Source organism: Cheilinus undulatus, linkage group 2 (genome assembly GCF_018320785.1).
Source record: "Cheilinus undulatus linkage group 2, ASM1832078v1, whole genome shotgun sequence".
In the NCBI taxonomy this organism is placed as follows: domain Eukaryota; kingdom Metazoa; phylum Chordata; class Actinopteri; order Labriformes; family Labridae; genus Cheilinus; species Cheilinus undulatus.
In genome coordinates this window covers 348,948-371,836 of record NC_054866.1, presented here as the reverse complement: position 1 = coordinate 371,836, position 22,889 = coordinate 348,948, and the positions used below count along the sequence as shown (strand labels likewise).

At 41.9% G+C, this 22,889-nt stretch overlaps 1 protein-coding gene across 1 annotated transcript; it reads left to right on the top strand.

Annotated features, from left to right (window-relative positions):
• The first annotated feature begins 1,191 nt into the window (after window positions 1-1,191).
• Window positions 1,192-21,871, top strand: LOC121521852 (vomeronasal type-2 receptor 1). Its single transcript, XM_041806030.1, has 17 exons — window positions 1,192-1,199; window positions 1,838-1,971; window positions 5,505-5,538; window positions 5,676-5,846; window positions 9,590-9,881; window positions 9,957-10,199; window positions 10,291-10,482; window positions 10,610-10,735; window positions 10,903-11,087; window positions 16,012-16,135; window positions 16,488-16,715; window positions 17,003-17,126; window positions 18,401-18,561; window positions 18,658-18,853; window positions 19,045-19,283; window positions 19,377-19,576; window positions 21,550-21,871. Exons 1-17 carry the CDS (start codon window positions 1,192-1,194, stop codon window positions 21,869-21,871), a joined length of 2,979 nt encoding a protein of 992 aa, XP_041661964.1.
• Window positions 21,872-22,889: the final 1,018 nt, after the last annotated feature.

Genomic DNA, 22,889 nt, shown 5'->3' with positions numbered 1-22,889 from the left:
GTCCATGTCTAGGTTTGGTCTGTAGTCCATGTCTAGGACTGGTCTGTAGTCCATGTCTAGGACTGGCCTGTAGTCCAGGTCTAGGTTTGGTCTGTAGTCCATGTCTAGGATTGGTCTGTAGTCCATGTCTAGGTTTGGTCATTAGTCCATGTCTAGGACTGGTCTGTAGTCCATGTCTAGGACTGGTCTGTAGTCCATGTCTAGGTTTGGTCTGCAGTCCATGTCTAGGACTGGTCTGTAGTCCATGTCTAGGACTGGTCTGTAGTCCATGTCTAGGTTTGGTCTGTAGTCCATGTCTAGGTTTGGTCTGTAGTACATGTCTAGGACTGGTCTGTAGTCCATGTCTAGGACTGGTCTGTAGTCCATGTCTAGGTTTGGTCTGTAGTCCATGTCTAGGACTGGTCTGTAGTCCATGTCTAGGTTTGGTCATTAGTCCATGTCTAGGACTGGTCTGTAGTCCATGTCTAGGACTGGTCTGTAGTCCATGTCTAGGACTGGTCTGTAGTCCATTTCAAGTTTTGGTCTGTAGTCCATGTCTAGGACTGGTCTGTAGTCCATGTCTAGGTTTGGTCTGTAGTCCATGTCTAGGACTGGTCTGTAGTCCAGGTCTAGGACTGGTCTGTGTGTCGTGGATCTCCCCAAATTCTTGAATGGATTTTTCTTGACAGTCCTCTCCAGGCTGCGGTTCTCCCTCATGCTGGTCCACCTTTTCCTGCCACACTTCTTCCTTCCACTCAACTTTCTATGAATATGCTTGGATACAGCTCTCTGTGAACAAGCAGCTTCTTTAGCAATGACCTTTGACCTTACCCTCCTTGTGGAGGGTGTCAGTGACTGTCTTCTGGACATCTGTCCAGTCTGCAGTCTTCCCCATGATTGTGTAGCTACTGACCCAGACTGAGAGACCATTTAAAGGCTCAGGAAACCTTTGCAGGTGTTTGGAGTTCATCAGCTGATTAGGGTGTGACTCCATGACTTTACAATATTCAACTTTTTCACAATATTCTCATTTTCTGAGACACTGAATTTTGGGTTTTCATTATCTGTAAGCCATAATCATCAACATTTCAAGAAATAAAGGCTTGAAATATTTCCCTCTATGTGTAATGAGTCCATGTAATATATGGGTTTACCTTTCTGAAATGAGGGACAAAAATATTGAACTTTTTTATGATATTGTCATTTTTTGAGATGTACCTGTATGTGTTGATGTTCTACTGTTAATAAAATACGAGTTTATGAGATGTGACAATCATTGACTTCTGTTTTTGTTTACATTTTACACCATGTCCCAACATTTTTGGAACCATAGCTGCATGTCCTCACTGTTGGTGCAATATTCATTCATCTACAACAAATAATATAATTTTTCATTCTTAGCTTGCCATTTTACAAATGGTAGGATTCACCAAACTTACTTTTCTTCATATAAAGATATTTTGATTTGAACTTTAGTGCTGGGGCCACAGGTCCTCCCATGAGACCACAGACAATCACATCTATTTTATGCTGGTTTACTGACTCTTGGTCTCTCAGTTACAATGAAAATGTACATTTAATCATGAAACATATCATTATATGTTAGAAATACTCCTAATTGTTGACCTGTTGTTGTATTAGTTTATTTCAGGTTAATAAAAGTATTGATGGTGCAGTGATATGTTTGAAATACAAGGACTTATTAATGATTGAGGTGTGTCTGAATCTAAAAAACATTTTAGTTTGAGTGATAATGTACATTAATGTTCCTGTAATCAGAGGTCTGAGTACCTGCTGTAGCCAGCACTATTGTTTCAACTGTATTTGAACTAATTGCTATTTGTGTGCCGTTAAACAGTGTTGCCCAGCAGAGGCCCCTTAGTGTGCTGGAGGGTTCAGGTGTGCGTTTGTCCCCGCTGACTGAGAGACAAGAGCCGACAGGTTCAGTCAGACATCAACACAGCACAGAGCGGCCCTCAGGGGACAGGACAGGTCGGAACAGTAGCTGTGCAGAACAACTCCACATGTTAACACATGCCACAGCTAATTAACTGGAGGCCTGTGGCGGCTGATCCTGAGGAGCTGTCCAGGGTGCTGACTGATGTTTGTTTACAGGAGAGAAGAGGGAAGACATGACTCAAGTTAAATGGAGGAATTTTTCTTTAAAGCTATCTCACACTGGTGTTTTCCTTTGTGCTTGATTAGACATCTTTTTTAGACCTCCCATCAGTCTGTTCACTCCTCCGCCACTTTATTAGGTACGCCTTACTAGGACCAGATTGACTCCCTTCTTTACCGTCAGACCTGCCTTGAGTCTTCAGTGAGTTAACTGCATATCCACAAAGAGAATCTCCTGTTTCACCACAGCTCTAAATGGACCGGCATGCTGAAATTATCATTAGAACATTTCTACATACAGTGACTAAAATCCCCACACTTTTTACACAAAAGTGATTTTTTTCACAGTTTAACAGATTTACCTGGCATGAGGCGATCAAGCGATCAGAGGCTATCTGAGCATCTTTAACATATAAAAGTCCTGATTTTGTCACAAGCATGCTTTTAATTGGAACTGTGATGTACTATCAACCAAACAAACTTAGTGATGTAAGTGACCGATTAATAATGTGCCATTCACAGGCAAGCATGTTCTAATTAACAACTCATATGTTAGCCATGGCCCCTGGAAGCTAGCTCCTGTTTGAGTGCCAGTTTCCTTTCCTCCATCCTTTGTCGTTTTGATTCTGTTTAAAAAGCCAAACTGGTACCAAATGAAGAGCAACCAGCTCCCCTGAGCTGAGCCAGATGATCTGAATCTCTAAAAAGAGAAGGATTTCCCATCACAATAGCGAGACTGGAGGCTGGTGAGAAGGACATCAGCTGGAGAAACACAGGTAACATAAGAGTTCAGTGTGCAGTGGTTTTCAACCTTTTTGTTCTTGCCCAAGGCACACCTAATATCAAATCAAGCCCCGACCCCAAGACCCTCTATAAACTGCCATAACCACTTCTTTTAAAGCTTGGTGCCCATGTTTGAATCCATCCTGTTACACACAATACAGGATCTTCGCTGTCGCAATAACGTATGGTTATAGAAATTCTGCCTGGTTACACCATTTGAGAACCACCATGCTTCCATCTACTGAGAAACTTTATGGAGATACTGATTTCCTTTTCACCTGCCCACAGTGAAGCTAGAACTACCAGAAACTGGTTTTCTGACCATGGTTTTACTGTGTTTGACTGGCCAGCCACCTGTCTGACCTGAACCCCACAGAGAATCTGTAGGGAAATCTGAAGAGGAAGATGAGAGACACCAGATTTAACAATCCAGATGAGCTGAAGCAGCCTTGGCTTCATAACAGCCAGCAGGACCATGGACTGATCAGCTCCTTAGCATGTCACATACAGTCCCTGCCAAAAGTACTGGAACAGTGGATCCAACTTCTTTATTTTTGCTGTAGACTGAAAACATTTGGGTTTGAAACAAAAAGCTAAATATGAGACAAGAGATCGACATTTCAGCTTTTATTTACAGGTATTTACATTTGGATCAGATAAACAACTTAGGAGATATTATTTGTAACGGTATAACACATTTTTAGGTAAGCAAAAGTATTGGAACAGATAGACTTTAAAAAGATTAAAGTGAATGAGACTTAATATTTAGTTGGAGATTCTTTTTTTTTGCAATAACATTGACATAACATTACCTCCACTGTGTTTCACAGATGAGCTTGTATGCTTGGGATCATGAGCAAATCCTTTCTTTCCACAAACGCTAGATTTTCCATCACTTTAGTAAAGGTTCATCTTTGTCTCATCAGTCCATAAAACTTTGTCCCAGAGCTGTTGAGTCTTCTTTCTGTACTTTTTGGCAAATTCCAGCTTGGCCTTCCTGTTCTTCTTGCTAATGACAGGTTTGTAGTCTCTGTACTTTTGTTCAAAAAGTCTTCTGTGATCAGTAGATGGTGATACCTTCCCTCCTGTCCTCTGGAGGTTGTTGCTGATGTCACTAACAGTAGATGGTGATACCTTCACTCCTGTCCTCTGGAGGTTGATGCTGATGTCACTAACAGTAGATGGTGATACCTTCACTCCTGTCCTCTGGAGGTTGTTGCTGATGTCACTAACGGTGGATGGTGATACCTTCACTCCTGTGCTCTGGAGGTTGATGCTGATGTCACTAACGGTGGATGGTGATACCTTCACTCCTGTCCTCTGGAGGTTGTTGCTGATGTCACTAACAGTAGATGGTGATACCTTCACTCCTGTCCTCTGGAGGTTGTTGCTGATGTCACTAACAGTAGATGGTGATACCTTCACTCCTGTCCTCTGGAGGTTGTTGATGATGTCACTAACAGTAGATGGTGATACCTTCACTCCTGTCCTCTGGAGGTTGTTGCTGATGTCACTAACAGTAGATGGTGATACCTTCACTCCTGTCCTCTGGAGGTTGTTGCTGATGTCACTAACAGTGGATGGTGATACCTTCACTCCTGTCCTCTGGAGGTTGTTGCTGATGTCACTAACAGTAGATGGTGATACCTTCACTCCTGTCCTCTGGAGGTTGTTGCTGATGTCACTAACAGTGGATGGTGATACCTTCACTCCTGTCCTCTGGAGGTTGTTGCTGATGTCACTAACAGTAGATGGTGATACCTTCACTCCTGTCCTCTGGAGGTTGTTGTTGATGTCACTAACAGTAGATGGTGATACCTTCACTCCTGTCCTCTGGAGGTTGTTGCTGATGTCACTAACAGTGGATGGTGATACCTTCACTCCTGTCCTCTGGTTATTTTAGGGTCTTTCTTACAGCTCCATTTAAGTACTGAGAGCATAAATGAACATAATATTTCAGAACATTTCTGTATTATAAATCCATTTTGGACTCTGTGTTGTGATACTCTAATATTTAGCATCGGTGTTCCTGCACTGTTTGGTCCATGTCTCCCCCCACTGGCTCTCACCATATTTCCTTTCTGTCTTCAGCTGTCCTAACCAAATTAAGGCAAAACTGCCCCAACAATGATCCTAAAAGAAACAAAAATCTCTGATCTATCCATCCAATTTCTGCACCACTAATCCAGGCAGGTTACCCTGGACTGGTTGCTAGGTCACAGGGCTGATACAGAGAGAGACAAACAACCAGCTCATTCACACCAACAATCAATTAGAGTCACCAGTTTAACTGATGAGAAAATTTCTGGTCTGTGGGAAGAGTAGTACCAGGAGAACCCAGAGAGAATGATGAGAGAACCCACGAGAGAACTAAGGCACATTGACTTAGACGGCCCTTCTTCACTAATCTGAAGCTCAGTTTGAACTTCAGGTCTAGGTCTTCATGCCTAAATACAATCACTGCCATGTGATTGGCTGATTAGATACTTACATTAATAATCACTTGTGTACCTAATGAAGTTGTGAGTCATTAGTAAGATCAGTGTGTTTGGAGCTTAAACCATCCTTTATGTCCATTTGATGCTTACGCAGCAGTACTCCAGTGCTGCTGAATCTGTTCCCAGGTTACCTCCTGCAGCAGATCTCCCCTGAGGACAGGTAGGACACCTGTCACACACTGCTGTGTCTTTTTCTATGTGACACAACAAGAGCTCTCCTGACTCTTCACTGCTACCACATAGCATGGATATTAGCCACTTTCTGCTTGGTCTATGTGTCTTTTCCTCCTTTTACAGCTCTGTTTCTGCAGAGTCCACATGCAAACTGAAGGCAAAGTTCAACCTGAGCGGCTACAAGGACGTGGAGAAGAAGAAGGTCGTTATCGGGGGGATGTTTCCCGTCCACAAACGGATCACTTCCAGCGATGGCAACACTTCAAGGGTGCCCGTCTCCTCAGGGTGTGAGGGGTGAGTTAAGCAATCACTGGGGGTGGAAATTCATGTGTTACACTACCTCTTGCCACTGTGATTTAGTAGCTTTACTGCAGGATTGTACTCTATTTAAGTTCAGTTATTTTACTTTTTTGAAGTGTTTTAACTTTGGTAAGTTCTACTCTACTGAGCAGGAAAAGAATTAAGCTAACTGATGGAGTAGGAGTCCAGGCCTTCTGTCATAAATGTGTCTTATACCACAGGGCAGTCTGGGACATGTACTAAAATGATACCATATTATATTAGAGAGTGGCTCCACATCACATCTGAATTTAGCATTAGACTTTATAATAAGGATGTCTTTTAAATAATAAAAATGATAATAATGTTAAAACAGCCAGTTAGAGAGTAATTTTCATACTGCACATGAGGGAAAGATAACATTAACTTTTCAAATGATGAAACATTCCCTCTCTTTTCTCAGAACTTTGACTCAAATGATGAACTACTATTAACGTTAGTAGATTTAAAATCCAGTAATCTTACTTTTTCATTAAACTGTAATCAGACTCTTTGACATCACTGAACTATTCACCGCTCTTCTTTCATCTCTGACATTTTTCAGCTTTAATTCTCTAGTTTTATTTCCTGTTGACCGCTCTAACTTAGCGGGTAAATTAAATAGAATTATTGAGAGGCTTTCTAATATTTATGATCTTTTAAAGCTCTGATGTCTTGGGTTATTTTAACAGAACTGAATAATTAGCTGTCTGAACCTTGTATTTGATCTCAGAGATCCAGTGAGAGTGAGGCTGCTCCTCTGGAACCAGCTAGAAACAGAAATCCTCATCATCATCATGGAGGCAAGCCTTCGCATTTACTTTAGAGAGAGTTTAGGTCAGAGTTAAGTATCAGCAGTAATAGACTTAAATTCTTCAGAAACAACCAGTGTAGAGGCCGGACCAATGTTTGGGTCTGAAAACGTATGCCAATGTGATATCTAAGATTTTTATTTTTCATGAATTTGAATTTGGGATTGTCACTGGTTACAGAATCTCATCTTGATATCCCTCTGCATTGAGATCACCAATCAGGCATGATTACCAGGACCTCATAACAAGAGCCAACAGCAGAATCAGCTGTTTGTTATTAGCAGAGAAGATTTGGCAAGTTTATCATGGTTGCAACCCACATACTCAGCTCTGCTGCTCATCCCACAAATGCATGTTCCTTACAAATATGGCACCATTTAAAAGGATAAACAGGCTTTCCAACTGTATAAGATTTATTGCCAAGAAGCATTGTTACAACAAAGAAATCTGCCAAAAAGAAATGTCCTTACTTTTTGTGATAAGTTTAGATTGGTGATTATTTTTTTGTAAATTAAAAAATCTACAGTAGAAGATTCTGATATTGACCAAATAATAAAATATAACTACAGTTCAATTTTACTTCATTTTTATCTATTGAACACTTTTATGTAGTGAAACAATGTGAAAAAATCCATGATTTAAATATGGTTAAGTATGAATATTTCCTAATTTATTTTGTAACTGAGGCGTCTTTTCATGAAAATCTGATCTCTGTAAGGTGAAGGAAATAAACAGTAAACTAATGTTGAATTTCACTGATAGAGAAAAGCTTTTAGGGGAATGTAGACATATTCTGGCCTGCGCTGCCAGCAGATGGGAGCCACGTGCAAAGCATTTTGGGAACCTGATGCACCGTGTGGCCAGAATACGTCGGCACTTTAAAACAGATTTTCTTTCTGATAATGATAAATTTCTCCACGAATATGAAAAGGTTTACTGTCAATGTTGAACTACATCCACCATGTTGAGTTAAGTTGAATAAAAATTCACCTTTATTTAAATAAACTAAAAAGTAACACACATGCATTTATGGATTTATGGATGTAATGTTTAAGATATGAATAATTTGAGCTCATGTGTAGGAGTTTAAATGTGATTAAATCATGTTCCATTATTTTGGAGCATTGGGTTTTAGAATAAATGCACATTTTAAAAAACACTATCTTTGGAAAAACTACATGACCCCCTCCCCAAGCCTGATTTCACTCATATTAACTCATCCTGCATGCTTCCTTTTCCTATGATGGCAGAATGCATGTAATTTCTGATGAAAGCACCATCTGAACCAGTGATTTTATCCACTTAATGTGTTTGTAGAAAATACACCACATTCCAAATTATTATGCAAATGATGATTTTCTCTGATTTTCTTAAATATTCAATGCAAATGGCAGTCAGTATAATTTTCAAGTCAACAACCATTAGAGCATAATTTAAATTTTACTAAACGAACCTCCCAATGATAACTTTGTTTTTTTTTCAAAATTAAAAAACTCAGAATGCACCGTTCCACATTATTATGAACAACAGAGTTTCAGAATATTTTCTAGGTTCTAAGAACTAAATCTGCAGCATTAGGAGGTCATATTTACTGAAATCAAAGCTATTTCAATCAAAAACATCTGAACAGGCCAAGTTCCATGTTAACATGGGAGCCCTTCTCTGATATCACCTTCACTATTCTTGCATCCATTGAACTTGTGAGTTTTTGGAGAGTTTCTGCTTGAATTTCTTTGCAGGATGTCAGAATATCCTCCCAGAGCTGCTGTTTTGATGTGAACTGCCTCCCACCCTCATAGATCTTTAGCTTGAGGATGCTCCAAAGGTTCTCAGTAGGGTTAAAGGTCAGGGGAGGATGGGGGCCACACCATGAGTTTCTCTCCTTTTATACCCATAGCAGCCAATGACACAGAGGGATTCTTTGCAGCATGAGATGGTTCATTGTCATGCATGAAGAAAATTTTGCTACAGAAGGCACTGTTCTTCTTTTTGTACCATGGAAGAAAGTGGTCAGTCAGAAACTCTATATACTTTGCCGAGGTCATTTTCACACCTTCAGGGACCCTAAAGGGGCCTATCAGCTCTCTCCTCATGATTCCGGCCCAAACATGACTCCGCCCCCTCCTTGTTGACATCCCGGCCTCATTGGGACATGGTGGCCATCCACCAACCACCCACTACTCCTCCATCTGGACCATCCAGGGTTCCACAGGACTCATCAGTCAACAAGACTGTTTGAAAATGAGTCTTCATGTATTTCTGGGCCCACTGCAACCGTTTCTGCTTGTGAGCATTGGTTAGGGGGGCTGAATAGTAGGTTTATACACGACTGCAAGCCTCTGGAGGATCCTACACCTTGAGGTTGGTGGGACTCCAGAGGCACCAGCAGCTTCAAATACCTGTTTGCTGCTTTGTAATGGCATTTTAGAATCTGCTGTCTTAATCTGATGAATTTGTCTGGCAGAAACCTTCCTCATTAAAGAAATCCGATTTGCATAGTAATTTGGAATGCAGTGTATTTAATATCCACTACTGGCTCTAAAAATATGATTAAATCTTTAGATTTAAACATATTTCCTGCACTTTAGAACTAGTGAGGTATTCCAAAGTCTTGTGGTTGTTTTTACAGTTTACTTTGATTGTGACTGTGTTTGCACACTGCACTGCAGCCTAATGCCCTTATATGGGCATAAAACATATGTTTACTAATGCAGATATAAGAAAATGATGCATGTGCCTCCAGCTTACCTGACTTTCATTGACTTAAGAACCCAGGAGAGAACAGTTTAGCAGGTCAAAAAGGTGTCATTGATCCCATGTAAGTTTCAAAAAGAGACACAAAGGAACAACAACACAAAAAGAAACAACATGAACACATCATGACGTTACTCCCCCGTCATCCTCCAGGTTTAACTTCCGTACCTTTCGCTGGACCCAGACCATGCTGTTCGCTATCAATGAAATTAACAGAAGGGACGACCTGCTTCCAAACACAGACCTGGGCTATGTCATCTATGACTCCTGCTTCACCATCTCCAAAGCTGTGGAGGGAACCCTCACTTACCTGACGGGCCAAGATGAGGCTGTACCCAACTACCGCTGTGGGACTGGGGCGCCTCTGGCTGCTCTAGTGGGAGCTGGGGGCTCTGATCTTTCTATTGCCACAGCCAGGATACTTGGACTCTATCACTTCCCACAGGTAGGCCTGATCCAAGTTACAGAAAGGATAAATATTAAGATGCAGGGCAAAACTTCTCTCCATTTTCATCTTCAGGTCAGCTATTCTTCAACCTGCTCTGCCCTGGATAGTAAGTTCCAGTTCCCCACCTTCCTGAGGACCATCCCCAATGACAAGCACCAGTCTAAAGCTATTGCCCAGCTGGTGCTGCACTTTGGCTGGACTTGGGTAGGCACCATAGCCGCAGACGATGATTACGGCAAGTATGGCATCAAAGACTTCAAGGAGCAGGTGGAGGAGGCTGGAGTCTGCATATCTTTCTCTGAGACGCTGCCTAAGGTCATGATCCCATCACACCACCCCTGTCTTTCTACACATGCCACATTTCTCCACGTATAAAAAAACTGATTACTATCTCTATAACCTTCAGGTGAGTTCCCCAGAGGACATCCAGCGTATTGTCCAAACTGTGATCGAGGCCACCGCCAAGATCATCGTGGTCTTCTCCTCAGACGTGGACCTCAGTCCGCTCATCGCTGAGCTGCTCAGGCACAATGTGACCAACCGCACCTGGATCGCCAGCGAGGCCTGGGTGACCTCCGCTCTCATCAACCAGCCAGGCGTGAGTGCAGAGATGAATTATTAGCAGCTTCTGCGGACGCTCGCTCATATTTGAACCAAAATTAAAGATTTTACAGGCTGAAGTTACTTTTTAAGCTGAGGTCAGCGTTGTGCGTGTGTTTATCCAGGTGAGCTCAGTGCTGGGTGGGACTCTGGGCTTTGGAGTCAAAAGGGCAAACATACCAGGTCTTCAGCGCCACCTACTGGATTTGGACCCCTATGATGACCTTCTTACTGAGGAATTCTGGGAATCTGTGAGTAATTGCAGTAGATTACACATCCTTAAATGCATCTCTGCCTGGTGCAGAACATGACATTGGCTTAGATACAGTCAAACATCTTGACTTAGAAATCTAAATCTGGTCTTCAGTGATGTAACCCAGCAATAACGTAAAGTTATGATCTTCTGTTGTTTTTTTAGTTGTTTAACTGCACACTGAACTATGACAGAGCTGTGAGGCAGGCCAAGCAGAGGGCCAAAGAGGCGAACGGCACCCTCTCCAGGGCAGTGAGGGGCGTCCCAGATGGGCTGTGTACCGGCCGTGAGTCTGTGGCACAGCTCAATAACACCTACTCAGATGTGTCCCAGTTAAGAATCACTTACAGGTCGGTTCTTAAGGCTCATATGTGTTTATTTATTACTGGTTCAATACTTCTTTATGCCTTTATGCTACTGGACCTGACTTTCTCTCCCTGTCATTAAGAGCAGTGGTTCTCATCTTTGGGGTCGGGACTCTCATAGGGGTCGCGAGACACTGAGAGGGGGTCTCCATATGCCCTGTAAAACTAAGAATATTTTTTAAATGACACTGTTGCCACTTTACACCAGTTCTGTCAGATTTTGACCCATTTTCATTATTTTTCCCACCAAGTTTAACACAGTTGACATTTAACACCTATTTATGTCATGTTTAAACTCTTTCCACCACTTTTTTCTGCCTGTTTTGCCACTTCTAAACCAATTCTTTCCACTTAAGCTAAATTTTGCCTCTGTTGACCCATTATTGCTACTATTAACCCTTTTTTACTAGTTTTTATGTCCATTTTCTCCATTTTAACCACATTTCAGCATTTGATATGCCCAATTTTACCAGTTTAACCAATATTTGCCTATTTTTTTTTCTCAGTTCACCCTTTTTGCCAATTTTTTAAAATAAATTTTTTGTCCCATTTCACCAAATTTCCACCCATTTTTGCCAATTTAAAGCCATTTCAGCCACTATTTAACTAGAACATAAACAACATATCAGATGTTGAAACAGACATTTTGTCATTTCATGAAAAATATTAGCTCATTTTGAATTTGATGGCAGCAACACATCTCAAAAAAGTAGGGACAGGGCCATGTTTACCACTGTGTATCATCCCCTCTGCTTTTAACAGCAGTCTGTAAACGTCTGGGAGGTGGGAGTTCAGGACTCTTCTCCTGTGAAGCCATGCTGTTGTGATGGATGTGGTATGTGGTTTAGCATGGTCTAACTGAAATAGTCAAGGCCTTCCCTGACAGAGACGTTGTCTGGATGGGAGCATATGTTGCTCTAAAAGCTCTCTCTACTTCTCAGCATTGATAGTTCCTTTCCAGATGTTAGAGCTGCCCACGCCATAGGCACTAATGCAACCCCATACCATCAGAGATGCAGGCTTTAGACCTGAGCCAGGAGAACCAGCTGGATGGTCCTTCTCCTGTTTAGTCCACAGGACACAGCATCTGTAGTTTCCAAACAGAATTTCTGCTTTTAAGTCATCTGACCACAGAACAGTTTTCCATGTTTCCTCAGACGGTAGTGTCCTGATATGTTGTCAATTAACCTAATAAGTCTCCTCAGCTGTTTCTTAAAAGTACCACTTACTTTTCCAGCCTTTTGTTGTGCTGTCCCAACTTTTTTGAGATGTGTTGCTACCATCGAATTCTTAATAAGCTAATATTTCCAATGATATTTTAAAATGTCTCAGTTTCAACATCTGATTTGTTTGAGTGTGAATTCAGGATGGTTTTGTTGATCATCATAAACTGCCTTTATTTACACTTCACACAGCGCCCCAACTTTTTTGAAATTGGGGTTTTAGAATACACATTGACCTGAAAATACTCCTAACAGTTTAGATTTAAAAGGTTGTTCCTGAGTGATTAAGACAATGTATTTGAAGAGATTTACTGAGGGGAAAATTAACTGAAGCAAGACAGAAATATTACATAAAAATAAGCTTTTTGGAAGTTTATTTCTATGAACTTAGCCTTTAGGGATACAAACATGATAACCAGTGGCATGCACAGGCTTTTTCAAGGGCAGGGGCGAAAAGAAAAAAAGGGCACATACAGCGCGTTCTCGCCACTGAAGAGGGCACTAAGTTTGGCGTGTTTTGGAGGGCACTTTAGACATGTTTATATGTTCTACAAATGACACATTATATAGCCTTAAAACAGACTGACTAGACAGACTACTCAAGTTAGTTTGTAGTTAGGATCAGCATCCACAAGAACTGTGTAGATTCAACGCTGGACTGTGAAGAACAAACAGAAATAAATAAATAAATCCCTAGGGGGTCCGGGGGTCTTCCCCCAGAACATTTTCAATGAAGTAGATGCCATTTCCTGTATTCTAGTGCATTTTAACACCATATTAGCACCAGATAATCCAAACTGGTTCTGTGAGATATAGTTCTGGCTCAGTATAGTCCAAAAAAGGGCCCAACATAAAAGTCAATGCAACAGTAATGTTTCATAGTATCTTTTTGGTCCTAATGGTCTGCTAGAGTTTAGTGTGTTTTCTTCATCCAAGAGGGCAGTTAAGTGCCAATGAGGAGGGTACTTAAACACGCCTTTTTGACATCCGAGAGGGCAGTTTATCATGTTTTAACCTGCCAGTTTACTGTGTTTTGCCAACCAGGAGGGCACCTTAGCGTGTATTTTGGCTCCAAAGAAGGCACCTTAGCGTGTATTTTGGCTCCAAAGGGGGCACCTTAGCGTGTATTTTGGCTCCAAAGAAGGCACCTTAGCGTGTATTTTGGCTCAAAAGGGGGCACCTTAGCGTGTATTTTGGCTCCAAAGGGGGCACTTTAGCATGGGTTTTGGCTCCAAAGAGGGCACCTTAGCGAGTATTTGGGCTCCAAAGGGGGCACCTTAGCGTGCATTTTGGCTCCAAAGAAGGCACCTTAGCGTGTATTTTGGATCCAAAGGGGGCACCTTAGTGTGTATTTTGGCTCCAAAGAAGGCACCTTAGCGTGTATTTTGGCTCCAAAGGGGGCACCTTAGCGTGTATTTTGGCTCCAAAGGGGGCACCTTAGCGTGTATTTTGGCTCCAAAGAAGGCACCTTAGCGTGTATTTTGGTTTCAAAGAAGGCACCTTAGCGAGTATTTTGGCTCCAAAGGGGGCACCTTAGCGTGTATTTTGGTTTCAAAGAAGGCACCTTAGCGAGTATTTCGGCTCCAAAGGGGGCACCTTAGCGTGTATTTCGGCTCCAAAGGGGGCACTTTAGCATGGGTTTTGGCTCCAAAGAGGGCACCTTAGCGTGTATTTTGGCTCCAAAGAGGGCACCTTAGCGTGTATTTTGGTTTCAAAGAAGGCACCTTAGCGAGTATTTTGGCTCCAAAGGGGGCACCTTAGCGTGCATTTTGGCTCCAAAGAAGGCACCTTAGCGTGTATTTTGGCTCCAAAGGGGGCACTTTAGCATGGGTTTTGGCTCCAAAGAGGGCACCTTAGCGTGTATTTTGGCTCCAAAGAGGGCACCTTAGCGTGTATTTTGGTTTCAAAGAAGGCACCTTAGCGAGTATTTGGGCTCCAAAGGGGGCACCTTAGCGTGCATTTTGGCTCCAAAGAAGGCACCTTAGCGTGTATTTTGGCTCCAAAGGGGGCACCTTAGCGTGTATTTTGGCTCCAAAGAAGGCACCTTAGCGTGTATTTTGGCTCCAAAGGGGGCACCTTAGCGTGTATTTTGGCTCCAAAGAGGGCACCTTAGCGTGTATTTTGGCTTCAAAGAAGGCACCTTAGCGAGTATTTGGGCTCCAAAGGGGGCACCTTAGCGTGCATTTTGGCTCCAAAGAAGGCACCTTAGCGTGTATTTTGGCTCCAAAGGGGGCACCTTAGCGTGTATTTTGGCTCCAAAGAGGGCACCTTAGCGTGTATTTTGGCTCCAAAGGGGGCACCTTAGCGTGTATTTTGGCTCCAAAGGGGGCACCTTAGCGTGTATTTTGGCTCCAAAGAAGGCACCTTAGCGTGTATTTTGGTTTCAAAGAAGGCACCTTAGCGAGTATTTTGGCTCCAAAGGGGGCACCTTAGCGTGTATTTTGGCTCCAAAGAAGGCACCTTAGCGTGTATTTTGGCTCCAAAGGGGGCATCTTAGCGTGTATTTTGGCTCCAAAGAGGGCACCTTAGTGTGTATTTTGGCTCCAAAGAGGGCACCTTAGCGTGTATTTTGGCTCCAAAGGGGGCACCTTAGCGTGTATTTTGGCTCCAAAGAAGGCACCTTAGCGTGTATTTTGGTTTCAAAGAAGGCACCTTAGCGAGTATTTTGGCTCCAAAGAGGGCACCTTAGCGTGTATTTTGGCTCCAAAGAAGGCACCTTAGCGTGTATTTTGGCTCCAAAGGGGGCATCTTAGCGTGTATTTCGGCTCCAAAGAGGGCACCTTAGCGTGTATTTCGGCTCCAAAGAGGGCACCTTAGCGTGTATTTCGGCTCCAAAGGGGGCACCTTAGCGTGTATTTCGGCTCCAAAGAGGGCACCTTAGCGTGTATTTTGGCTCCAAAGAGGGCACCTTAGCGTGTATTTTGGCTCCAAAGAGGGCACCTTAGCGTGTATTTTGGCTCCAAAGAGGGCACCTTAGCGTGTATTTTGGCTCCAAAGAGGGCACCTTAGCGTGTATTTTGGCTCCAAAGAAGGCACCTTAGTGTGTATTTTGGCTCCAAAGAGGGCACCTTAGCGTGTATTTTGGCTCCAAAGAAGGCACCTTAGTGTGTATTTTGGTTTCAAAGAGGGCACCTTAGCGTGTATTTTGGCTCCAAAGGGGGCACCTTAGCGTGTATTTCGGCTCCAAAGATGGCACATTAGTGTGTATTTTGGCTCCAAAGAAGGCACCTTAGCGTGTATTTTGGCTCCAAAGAGGGCACCTTAGTGTGTATTTTGGCTCCAAAGAGGGCACCTTAGCGTGTATTTTGGCTCCAAAGGGGGCACCTTAGCGTGTATTTCGGCTCCAAAGATGGCACATTAGTGTGTATTTTGGCTCCAAAGAAGGCACCTTAGCGTGTATTTTGGCTCCAAAGAGGGCACCTTAGCGTGTATTTTGGCTCCAAAGAGGGCACCTTAGCGTGTATTTTGGCTCCAAAGGGGGCACCTTAGCGTGTATTTCGGCTCCAAAGAGGGCACCTTAGCGTGTATTTTGGCTCCAAAGAGGGCACCTTAGCATTCATTTTTTAACAATTGGGCCACGGGGGGGGGGGGCAACTGCAACCCGTGCACACCACTGATGATAACTGAGGGATGGCTTGATAATTATTGATAGACATATTAATTTACTATGATGATGCTTCCTACAGTGTTTACAAAGCTGTGTATGCTGTGGCTCATGCTCTGCACAACCTGGAGCATTGTAAACTTGGACAGGGTCCGTTCAACGCGAGGAACGAATGTGCAGACATCACCAACTTTGAGCCGTGGCAGGTAAGCCTCTTTAAACACTCAACTACCACTTCAACTACCACCTATTTAATAATTCATCAGTGATTAATGCAAACATGTCATCAATCAATCACATCCCAGAAACCGATGTCTTTAAGCATGTAGATGTGGTCGAGATGATCTGCTGAAGTTCAAACCGAGCATCTGAACCAAACTCACATTCCTCATTCTGATTCTTGGTTTGAACCTCAGCAGATCCTCCTGGAAATATCTACATCCCTAAATGTTATTGTCATGATATTACTGAGTGGTAGAACAGGTGTACCTGGATGCTGAGTGTATCTGTGAGTTTAACCCATCTCTGCCTGTGTGACTGGTACGTGTCCCTCTCCAGCTGATGTACTATTTGAAGAACGTGCGTTTTAAAGTGCCGCACACAGAAGAGGAGATCTACTTTGACAACGGGGACGTTGAAGGCTTCTATGACATCATAAACTGGCAGATCAACGGTAACGGGGAGATTTCCTATGTCACTGTGGGACACTACAACGGCTCAGCAGCTGAGGAGGACAGAATGACCATCATGAATGACTCCATCGTGTGGAACAATGACGTTTTAGAGGTCAGAAGCAAATTTAATTCAATTTATTAACCAGGAAAACCTCACTGAGACAAAGAACCTCATTTATAAGACAGGCAGCAGCACATTTAAATAGAAAAATTAGTACAAACACAGAACAAATCATTAGTGAACACAACTCTCTGGTGATGAACCTCAGTGCTACAGTATCTAAAGAGTTAAAGCACTGAGATGATGCATGCATGAATAAAACATCCCCATAATGGATCATGTCAGTGCCTATGTTTAACATGTGTTCTGTGATCAATCTTTACACTTGTGTGCTGCAGCCTCCTCGGTCAGTGTGCAGCGAGAACTGTCAGCCGGGCACCAGGAAGGGAATCAGGCAGGGGGAGCCGGTCTGCTGCTTTGACTGCATCCCATGTGCTGATGGAGAGATAAGCAACACAACGAGTCAGTGCAAAGATTTAAGATTAATGCCATCTTCTCTTGTTTTTAATACCTGATCTAAGAGTTAAAACAACCAAACAAGCATGTTTTTATATTTAGGAAAAATTACAGAATGTCATCTTGTAGGATGTTGTGGTTGCAGTTGAGCAAACACAGCAAAAAGGGTTTAGACGGACTCATGAGTAAGAAAACTCACTGTGGTAAAATGCCTCGCCTCACATGAACATTAACATTAATCACTGTGAATAATCCCAGCCAACAGTGGTAGCAACTACATTAAATGCTCTTTCACTGCATTTTGTGTTGCAAGGGACAACAGACTGGACTGAGATGAACTGCTCTGTGATTTTATATCGTTGTGGCCTTGGTGGGGCAGGGTAACTCTCCATCAAGACCACAGATGCCAGGGACTAGATATTTGCCCTGCTCACATAAAACCACGCCAGGACAGAGGTGAACAATGTTCTAACAGTCTAAATAAAAAATTCAGTCACACATAGATCTCTGCTTTCACATTCTGACAGCAACCGTATTCCAACATAGCCAGTGTCTTTAAACTCAAAGTTTGGATTTCATTTTACAGGGAGTTCACGAGAGATAAGGGACCTAACCCAAACCCTGAAAACCTGAACCATACCATTATCCCTCCTCCACCAAACTTCGCAGTCAGGCAGGTAGCATTCTCCCAGCATCCTCCAAACCCAGACTCACCCATTTGACTGCCAAACTGAGAAGCGTGATTGGTCACGCCACAGAACACGCTTCCACTGAATTCAGTTATTTACAGGCCAAATACTTTTGTCCATAGAGTGTAAGTCCGCCACCACTCCTTAAAGTCTCATTTCACTTAAAAAAACCTCACAGACAGCTCAGTGGAGAAGTCAGGAGTCATCTGAACCTTCTGTTATCAAACATTTGCCCTTTAACTGTTCCCTTATTTTCTTTCAATCCATAAAAAGTTCCTTTTTCCATGGTTCAATTCATGCTAAAGTCCTTGCTCAACCTAGGTCTGAATCAAAACAGGTAGTCAGTTACCCTTATAGTTATAGAGAGTAAAAAAATCCAAAATAACACAAAAACAGTTTTACATGCAAGATAGCAGTTCTTAAAAATGCTATAAAAGGATATGATTTATCTCAATTCACTTTGAAATTCAAAGATTAATTGAAAATCACTTTTTTGAAACCCCATACTGGGCCAGTAAAGCTGGTTCTGATTGTGAACATGGATCTATTTACAGCCTCAATCTTGTCCTCCCCTCTCTTCCTCTCTGACAGATGCTCGTGAATGCATCCTGTGCAGTGGTGACTTCTGGTCCAACGAGGCTCATGACACCTGCGTACCAAAAATCATAGAGTTTCTGGCCTTTGGAGAACCCCTGGGGATCACCCTCATCGTCATCTCAGCCTTTGGAGCGCTTGTCACCATCGCTGTAGGGGTGAGACTCCAGCTGGGGACATCCTCCTCATGAAGATCCACAGTCCTGGTTGTGGGGAATAAAGGTCTAAATGTGTGTGTTCTTTGTTTTTCTCAGGTGGTGTTTGTCATGAACATTGGCACTCCTCTGGTGAAAGCTAATGATGCTCTGTTGAGTTTCTCCCTGCTCTTCTCCCTGGTGGTGACCTTCCTCTGCTCCATCGTCTTCCTCGGAGAACCTCAGCACTGGAGCTGCATGACCAGCCAAGTAGCCCTGGCTCTGGGCTTTGCTCTCTGCCTCTCCTCCCTCATGAGTGGGTTCATTATTCCTTTATCTGAACTGTGCTGTGTGAGCACTGAGCATCTGTAGTGAGCAGTAGCTTATTTATTCATAATATGCTTATTTCATAACTGACACAAATACTGCACTATCAAAGAAACGTTGTATACATATATTCAATGAACCTGCAGCACAATGTGACATTCTGTGCTGTTTCTCCTCCAGGTAAGGCGGCTGTACTAATGCTGAGGGCTCAGGCTCTGAAAGCAGCCCGGGCCAGAAGTAAAGCAGCAGCCAAAGCTGCTAAAGCTGCAGCTGAAGCAGCAGCCAACAGCAGAAATCCTGATCTCATTGTTACCAACACAATAAACAACAATGATGCTACTGCCTTTATTAACCCTGAGGTTGACACTCTCACATGTGCCCACCAGAGGGCGATAGCTGCTGCAGCAACATTAATTCAGGTACAGAAGGGAAGAAACCCTCATCTAAACCCTGATAACGAATTGTTAATCCCGGTCCTGTTAAATCTCAGTTATCACCTTTCCTCTACCCAGGCTATAGCGTGCACAGTTTGGCTCATCATCCTCCCTCCTCATCCGGTCAAGAACACTTCAGCCCAGAATATCAAGATCATCCTGGAGTGTGATGAAGGCTCTGTGGTCTTCATCTGTTGTATCTTTGCCTATGACATTCTGCTGGCTCTGCTGGCCTTCATCTTTGCTTTCATCGCTCGCAAACTGGAAGATCACTTCAGGTACGTTCACAAAAGCCATCATTTTTATAAAACGGGATCAGATATGTTTTTTAATCACAAAGAAAGCTGCACATACAAAAGGTTCCTCTTACAATCTCAAATTCATTTAAAGGAGCAGGCTAACTAACTAGCTAAAAATGAAACATTATGTATGAATATACAGTGTTTACCTTATATACAGCATCTTGCATGTTTCTGCAGTACCACAGAAGGGGACCAAGTAACAGAAACTCTCTCTTTTTTTAAATTCCACTGGTTGCCAAAATTATCATCAGAAGTGAGCAAAGCATCAGAATCAAACTGTTTCATGTCACTAATGTTCCACAATTTGACACACTGCAGCTTTTAAAAAAAATAAAAATAAAAAAAGTTAGTTATTTATCAAAAAATTAAAATCTTGGTTGTAAGTTATGAGACAAAAAGTCATGATAATGAAATTAAAAAGTCAAAATTATAAAGAGAAAGTAAGAATTTTTTTTAAACTAAAGGTTGAAATAATTTTAAAGTTAAAATTTCAAGATTAAAGCCAAAATTAAGAGAAAGTAAGTCATTATAAAACAAGGGGATTATGAGATAAAAATTAAAATGTTGATTAATGTCATAATCATGACTTTATGATTTCAACTTGTTACCTTTTATTACAACATATCATCCCATTATTTTTACTAAATGTTTATATCTATCTATCTATCTATCTATCTATCTATCTATCTATATATATATATATATATATACACATACATATATATATATATATGTATAATTGTATTTTTTATCATCTCATAATTAGGACTTGTAATTTCACCTTCCTCACAGTTTTGATATTTTTTCTTCCTACCTCATATTTATTATTAACTTTCTAATGGTTTAAACTTCTTATCTATTAAGAACAACTATGATTATTCCATAATTTTGACTTATAGCTCTCATTATTTGTTGTTCAATCTCATAGTTATGATATTTTATCTAATATTAGTTTTTTGTATTAATTTTGATATTTTTTAAATTAATTCTTTCTTTTTAAATCTTTTTATTTTATCATTATGACTTTTGTCTATTGATAATTCTTACTATCACACAATTAAGACTTTTTAACCTTATAGTTCGGACTGTTTGTCATCTAGTGCATGACAATAATGTAACACTTCTAAAAAAATGAGGCATGAACCCTAGCTAAGTGGACGTGGGGTCTGGTTATAATATAATCTAATATAATCTGAATGTTTGAGGGAAATGATAGGTGGAATGAGGAACTGAAGTCATGGCCTGACAGTTCACAATGGACCAGAACCTGCTCAAGCTTTTAGTGACCGGTTTGAATTCAACCTTTAAAAAAAAGAAATCACAGTATTTTGTGATGATTTAGGCTGAGTCACTTACAGGACAATTTTAGACATGTGAAGTTTATAGAAAAAGGCTTGTGCAGTATCAGTAGAACCAGCAGAGTCTGCTAAAGAGAGGGAAATATTTGCATGCATATGGTGCATGCTCCACCATAACACAGGAAGCCACAAACACTGCTCTTAGAAATACTTTACCCTCAGTAAGTCAAGCGGAAACAAACCTGTGACAGTATTTTAGTTAGTTTGGATGTTACGCTCTACTAGTTTAGATGGACCTAACCTCTCAGTGGTGATACCAGACAATGGCACGACTTATTTTTAACTAATCTAGTTTTAATGGAGAGCTTAGTGTGGAATTTATGCCCTAACTTGAGACATAACCTGCGCAAAGCTGATGCAACAGACTACAGATGTCAGTTCAAATAAAGAATAAAGACGTCTCTATGATAGAAAACAGACCTGTGGCAGCTTCTTAAGAAAGATTTTTGGTTTTAACTAAAGCCTTCCTTCTCATTTCTGACTAAACTCAGGAAAACAAAAACAGAAACTGTACATGTTGAATGTAAAAAGTCAGAGGAATTACCCCACCCCCTCCCAGGTCTGACTGGTATTTGTTACTCTGTCTTCCAGTGAAGCCAAGTGTGTGACCTTCGGCATGCTGGTCTTCTTCATCGTCTGGATCTCCTTCGTCCCGGCTTATCTTAGCACTCGAGGAAAGTTCATGGTTGCAGTGCAGATCTTCGCCATCCTGGCCTCCAGCTTCGGCCTGCTGACCTGCTTCTTTCTGCCCAAGTGTTACGTTCTTTTGGTCAAACCTGAACGGAACACAGAGGAGATGATGAGGCCCCGCCCCAAACCACGCGATGGGACCTCGACGGGGACCTCAGCCTCCCTGGCCACAGCTGCTACGGAGGTCAACGCCACCATCGCATCCACTGCTATCGATGACTGAGCAGGACAAAGGACTAAACAGAGCCTCTATAAGGAAATGTAGGCCACGGCTTCACTGGGTGACTAGGGCTCTTTGTGTCGTATTTACATCTATTTTACAGTCAGCAGATAGAGCCTTTAATAGGTAGATTAAAAAATACTCATGAGAACTAGGGTGAAAATAAGTCAGGAACACTTCTACCTCCCAAAACCTCATTTTAAAAAAACTACGGCAGGATTGAAATGTTAGTACAATACCACTCACTCTAGGGGTGTAAAGGTACGTGTTTTCGTACCGTACCGATTAGGTACAGGCCTCTCGGTACGGTACAGACGTGTACCGAACGAATACATGTGGAACCAAGCTCATACACATACGGAAAACCAGAGAACAACTCATAGTCACATTGACCTGGCAACAACACAACCACAGCAAACCACAGCAACAGCCTGAATATTCCCAGATTAAAGAGTCCTGTTCAGGAACTCTTTGTTTCACAGTAAAATACAACAGTGGACAAAGAGAAAAACAGTAGCGCTGACATTATTCAGCTGTGTCGCTGACAGCATGGCATCCAGTGGACCAATCAAAGCGTTTGAAAAGCACCACTCAAACAAGAACATCACTGAAACGAGGAGGAACGAGAAAAAATCTCACAAGCTGGTTATAAATTTACCATAATTTAAGATCTTTTTATCTTAACAATGATGTTCTGGTTCTGTGAATCAAATTAATTCTACCTTCAACTGTCAGCCTCGGAGGAGGGGGAGAGGGGACTCCATCATGTCTGCAGCTGTCATAGGTAAAGTTATCCTCAGATTTCATGGTTCTTACCTCTTTATCCACCTAGATGGGCTGTAAAAGGTTCTTCCAAACTTTGTAGTAGGTCCCAGTGGTTAAAAAAGTAATCCAGTTCTGAAGTCTGTGTTGAAATCGGCAGTGTAGTTGTTAATTAGCATACTTAACAAGCTAACCTTGTTAAAGTTAGGGGAAATTTTAGTGTTTAAAGAATGGGTATAAATATGTCAATATATCCATT

What these genes read in the sequence shown, in the direction of transcription:
- LOC121521852 (XM_041806030.1), top strand. An exon ending in CAGATCTCCCCTGAGGACAG is followed by an intron (nt 5,539 to 5,675) that starts GTAGGACACCTG and finishes CTCCTTTTACAG; the next exon opens with CTCTGTTTCTGCAGAGTCCA. An exon ending in CTGAGGAATTCTGGGAATCT is followed by an intron (nt 10,736 to 10,902) that starts GTGAGTAATTGC and finishes TTGTTTTTTTAG; the next exon opens with TTGTTTAACTGCACACTGAA.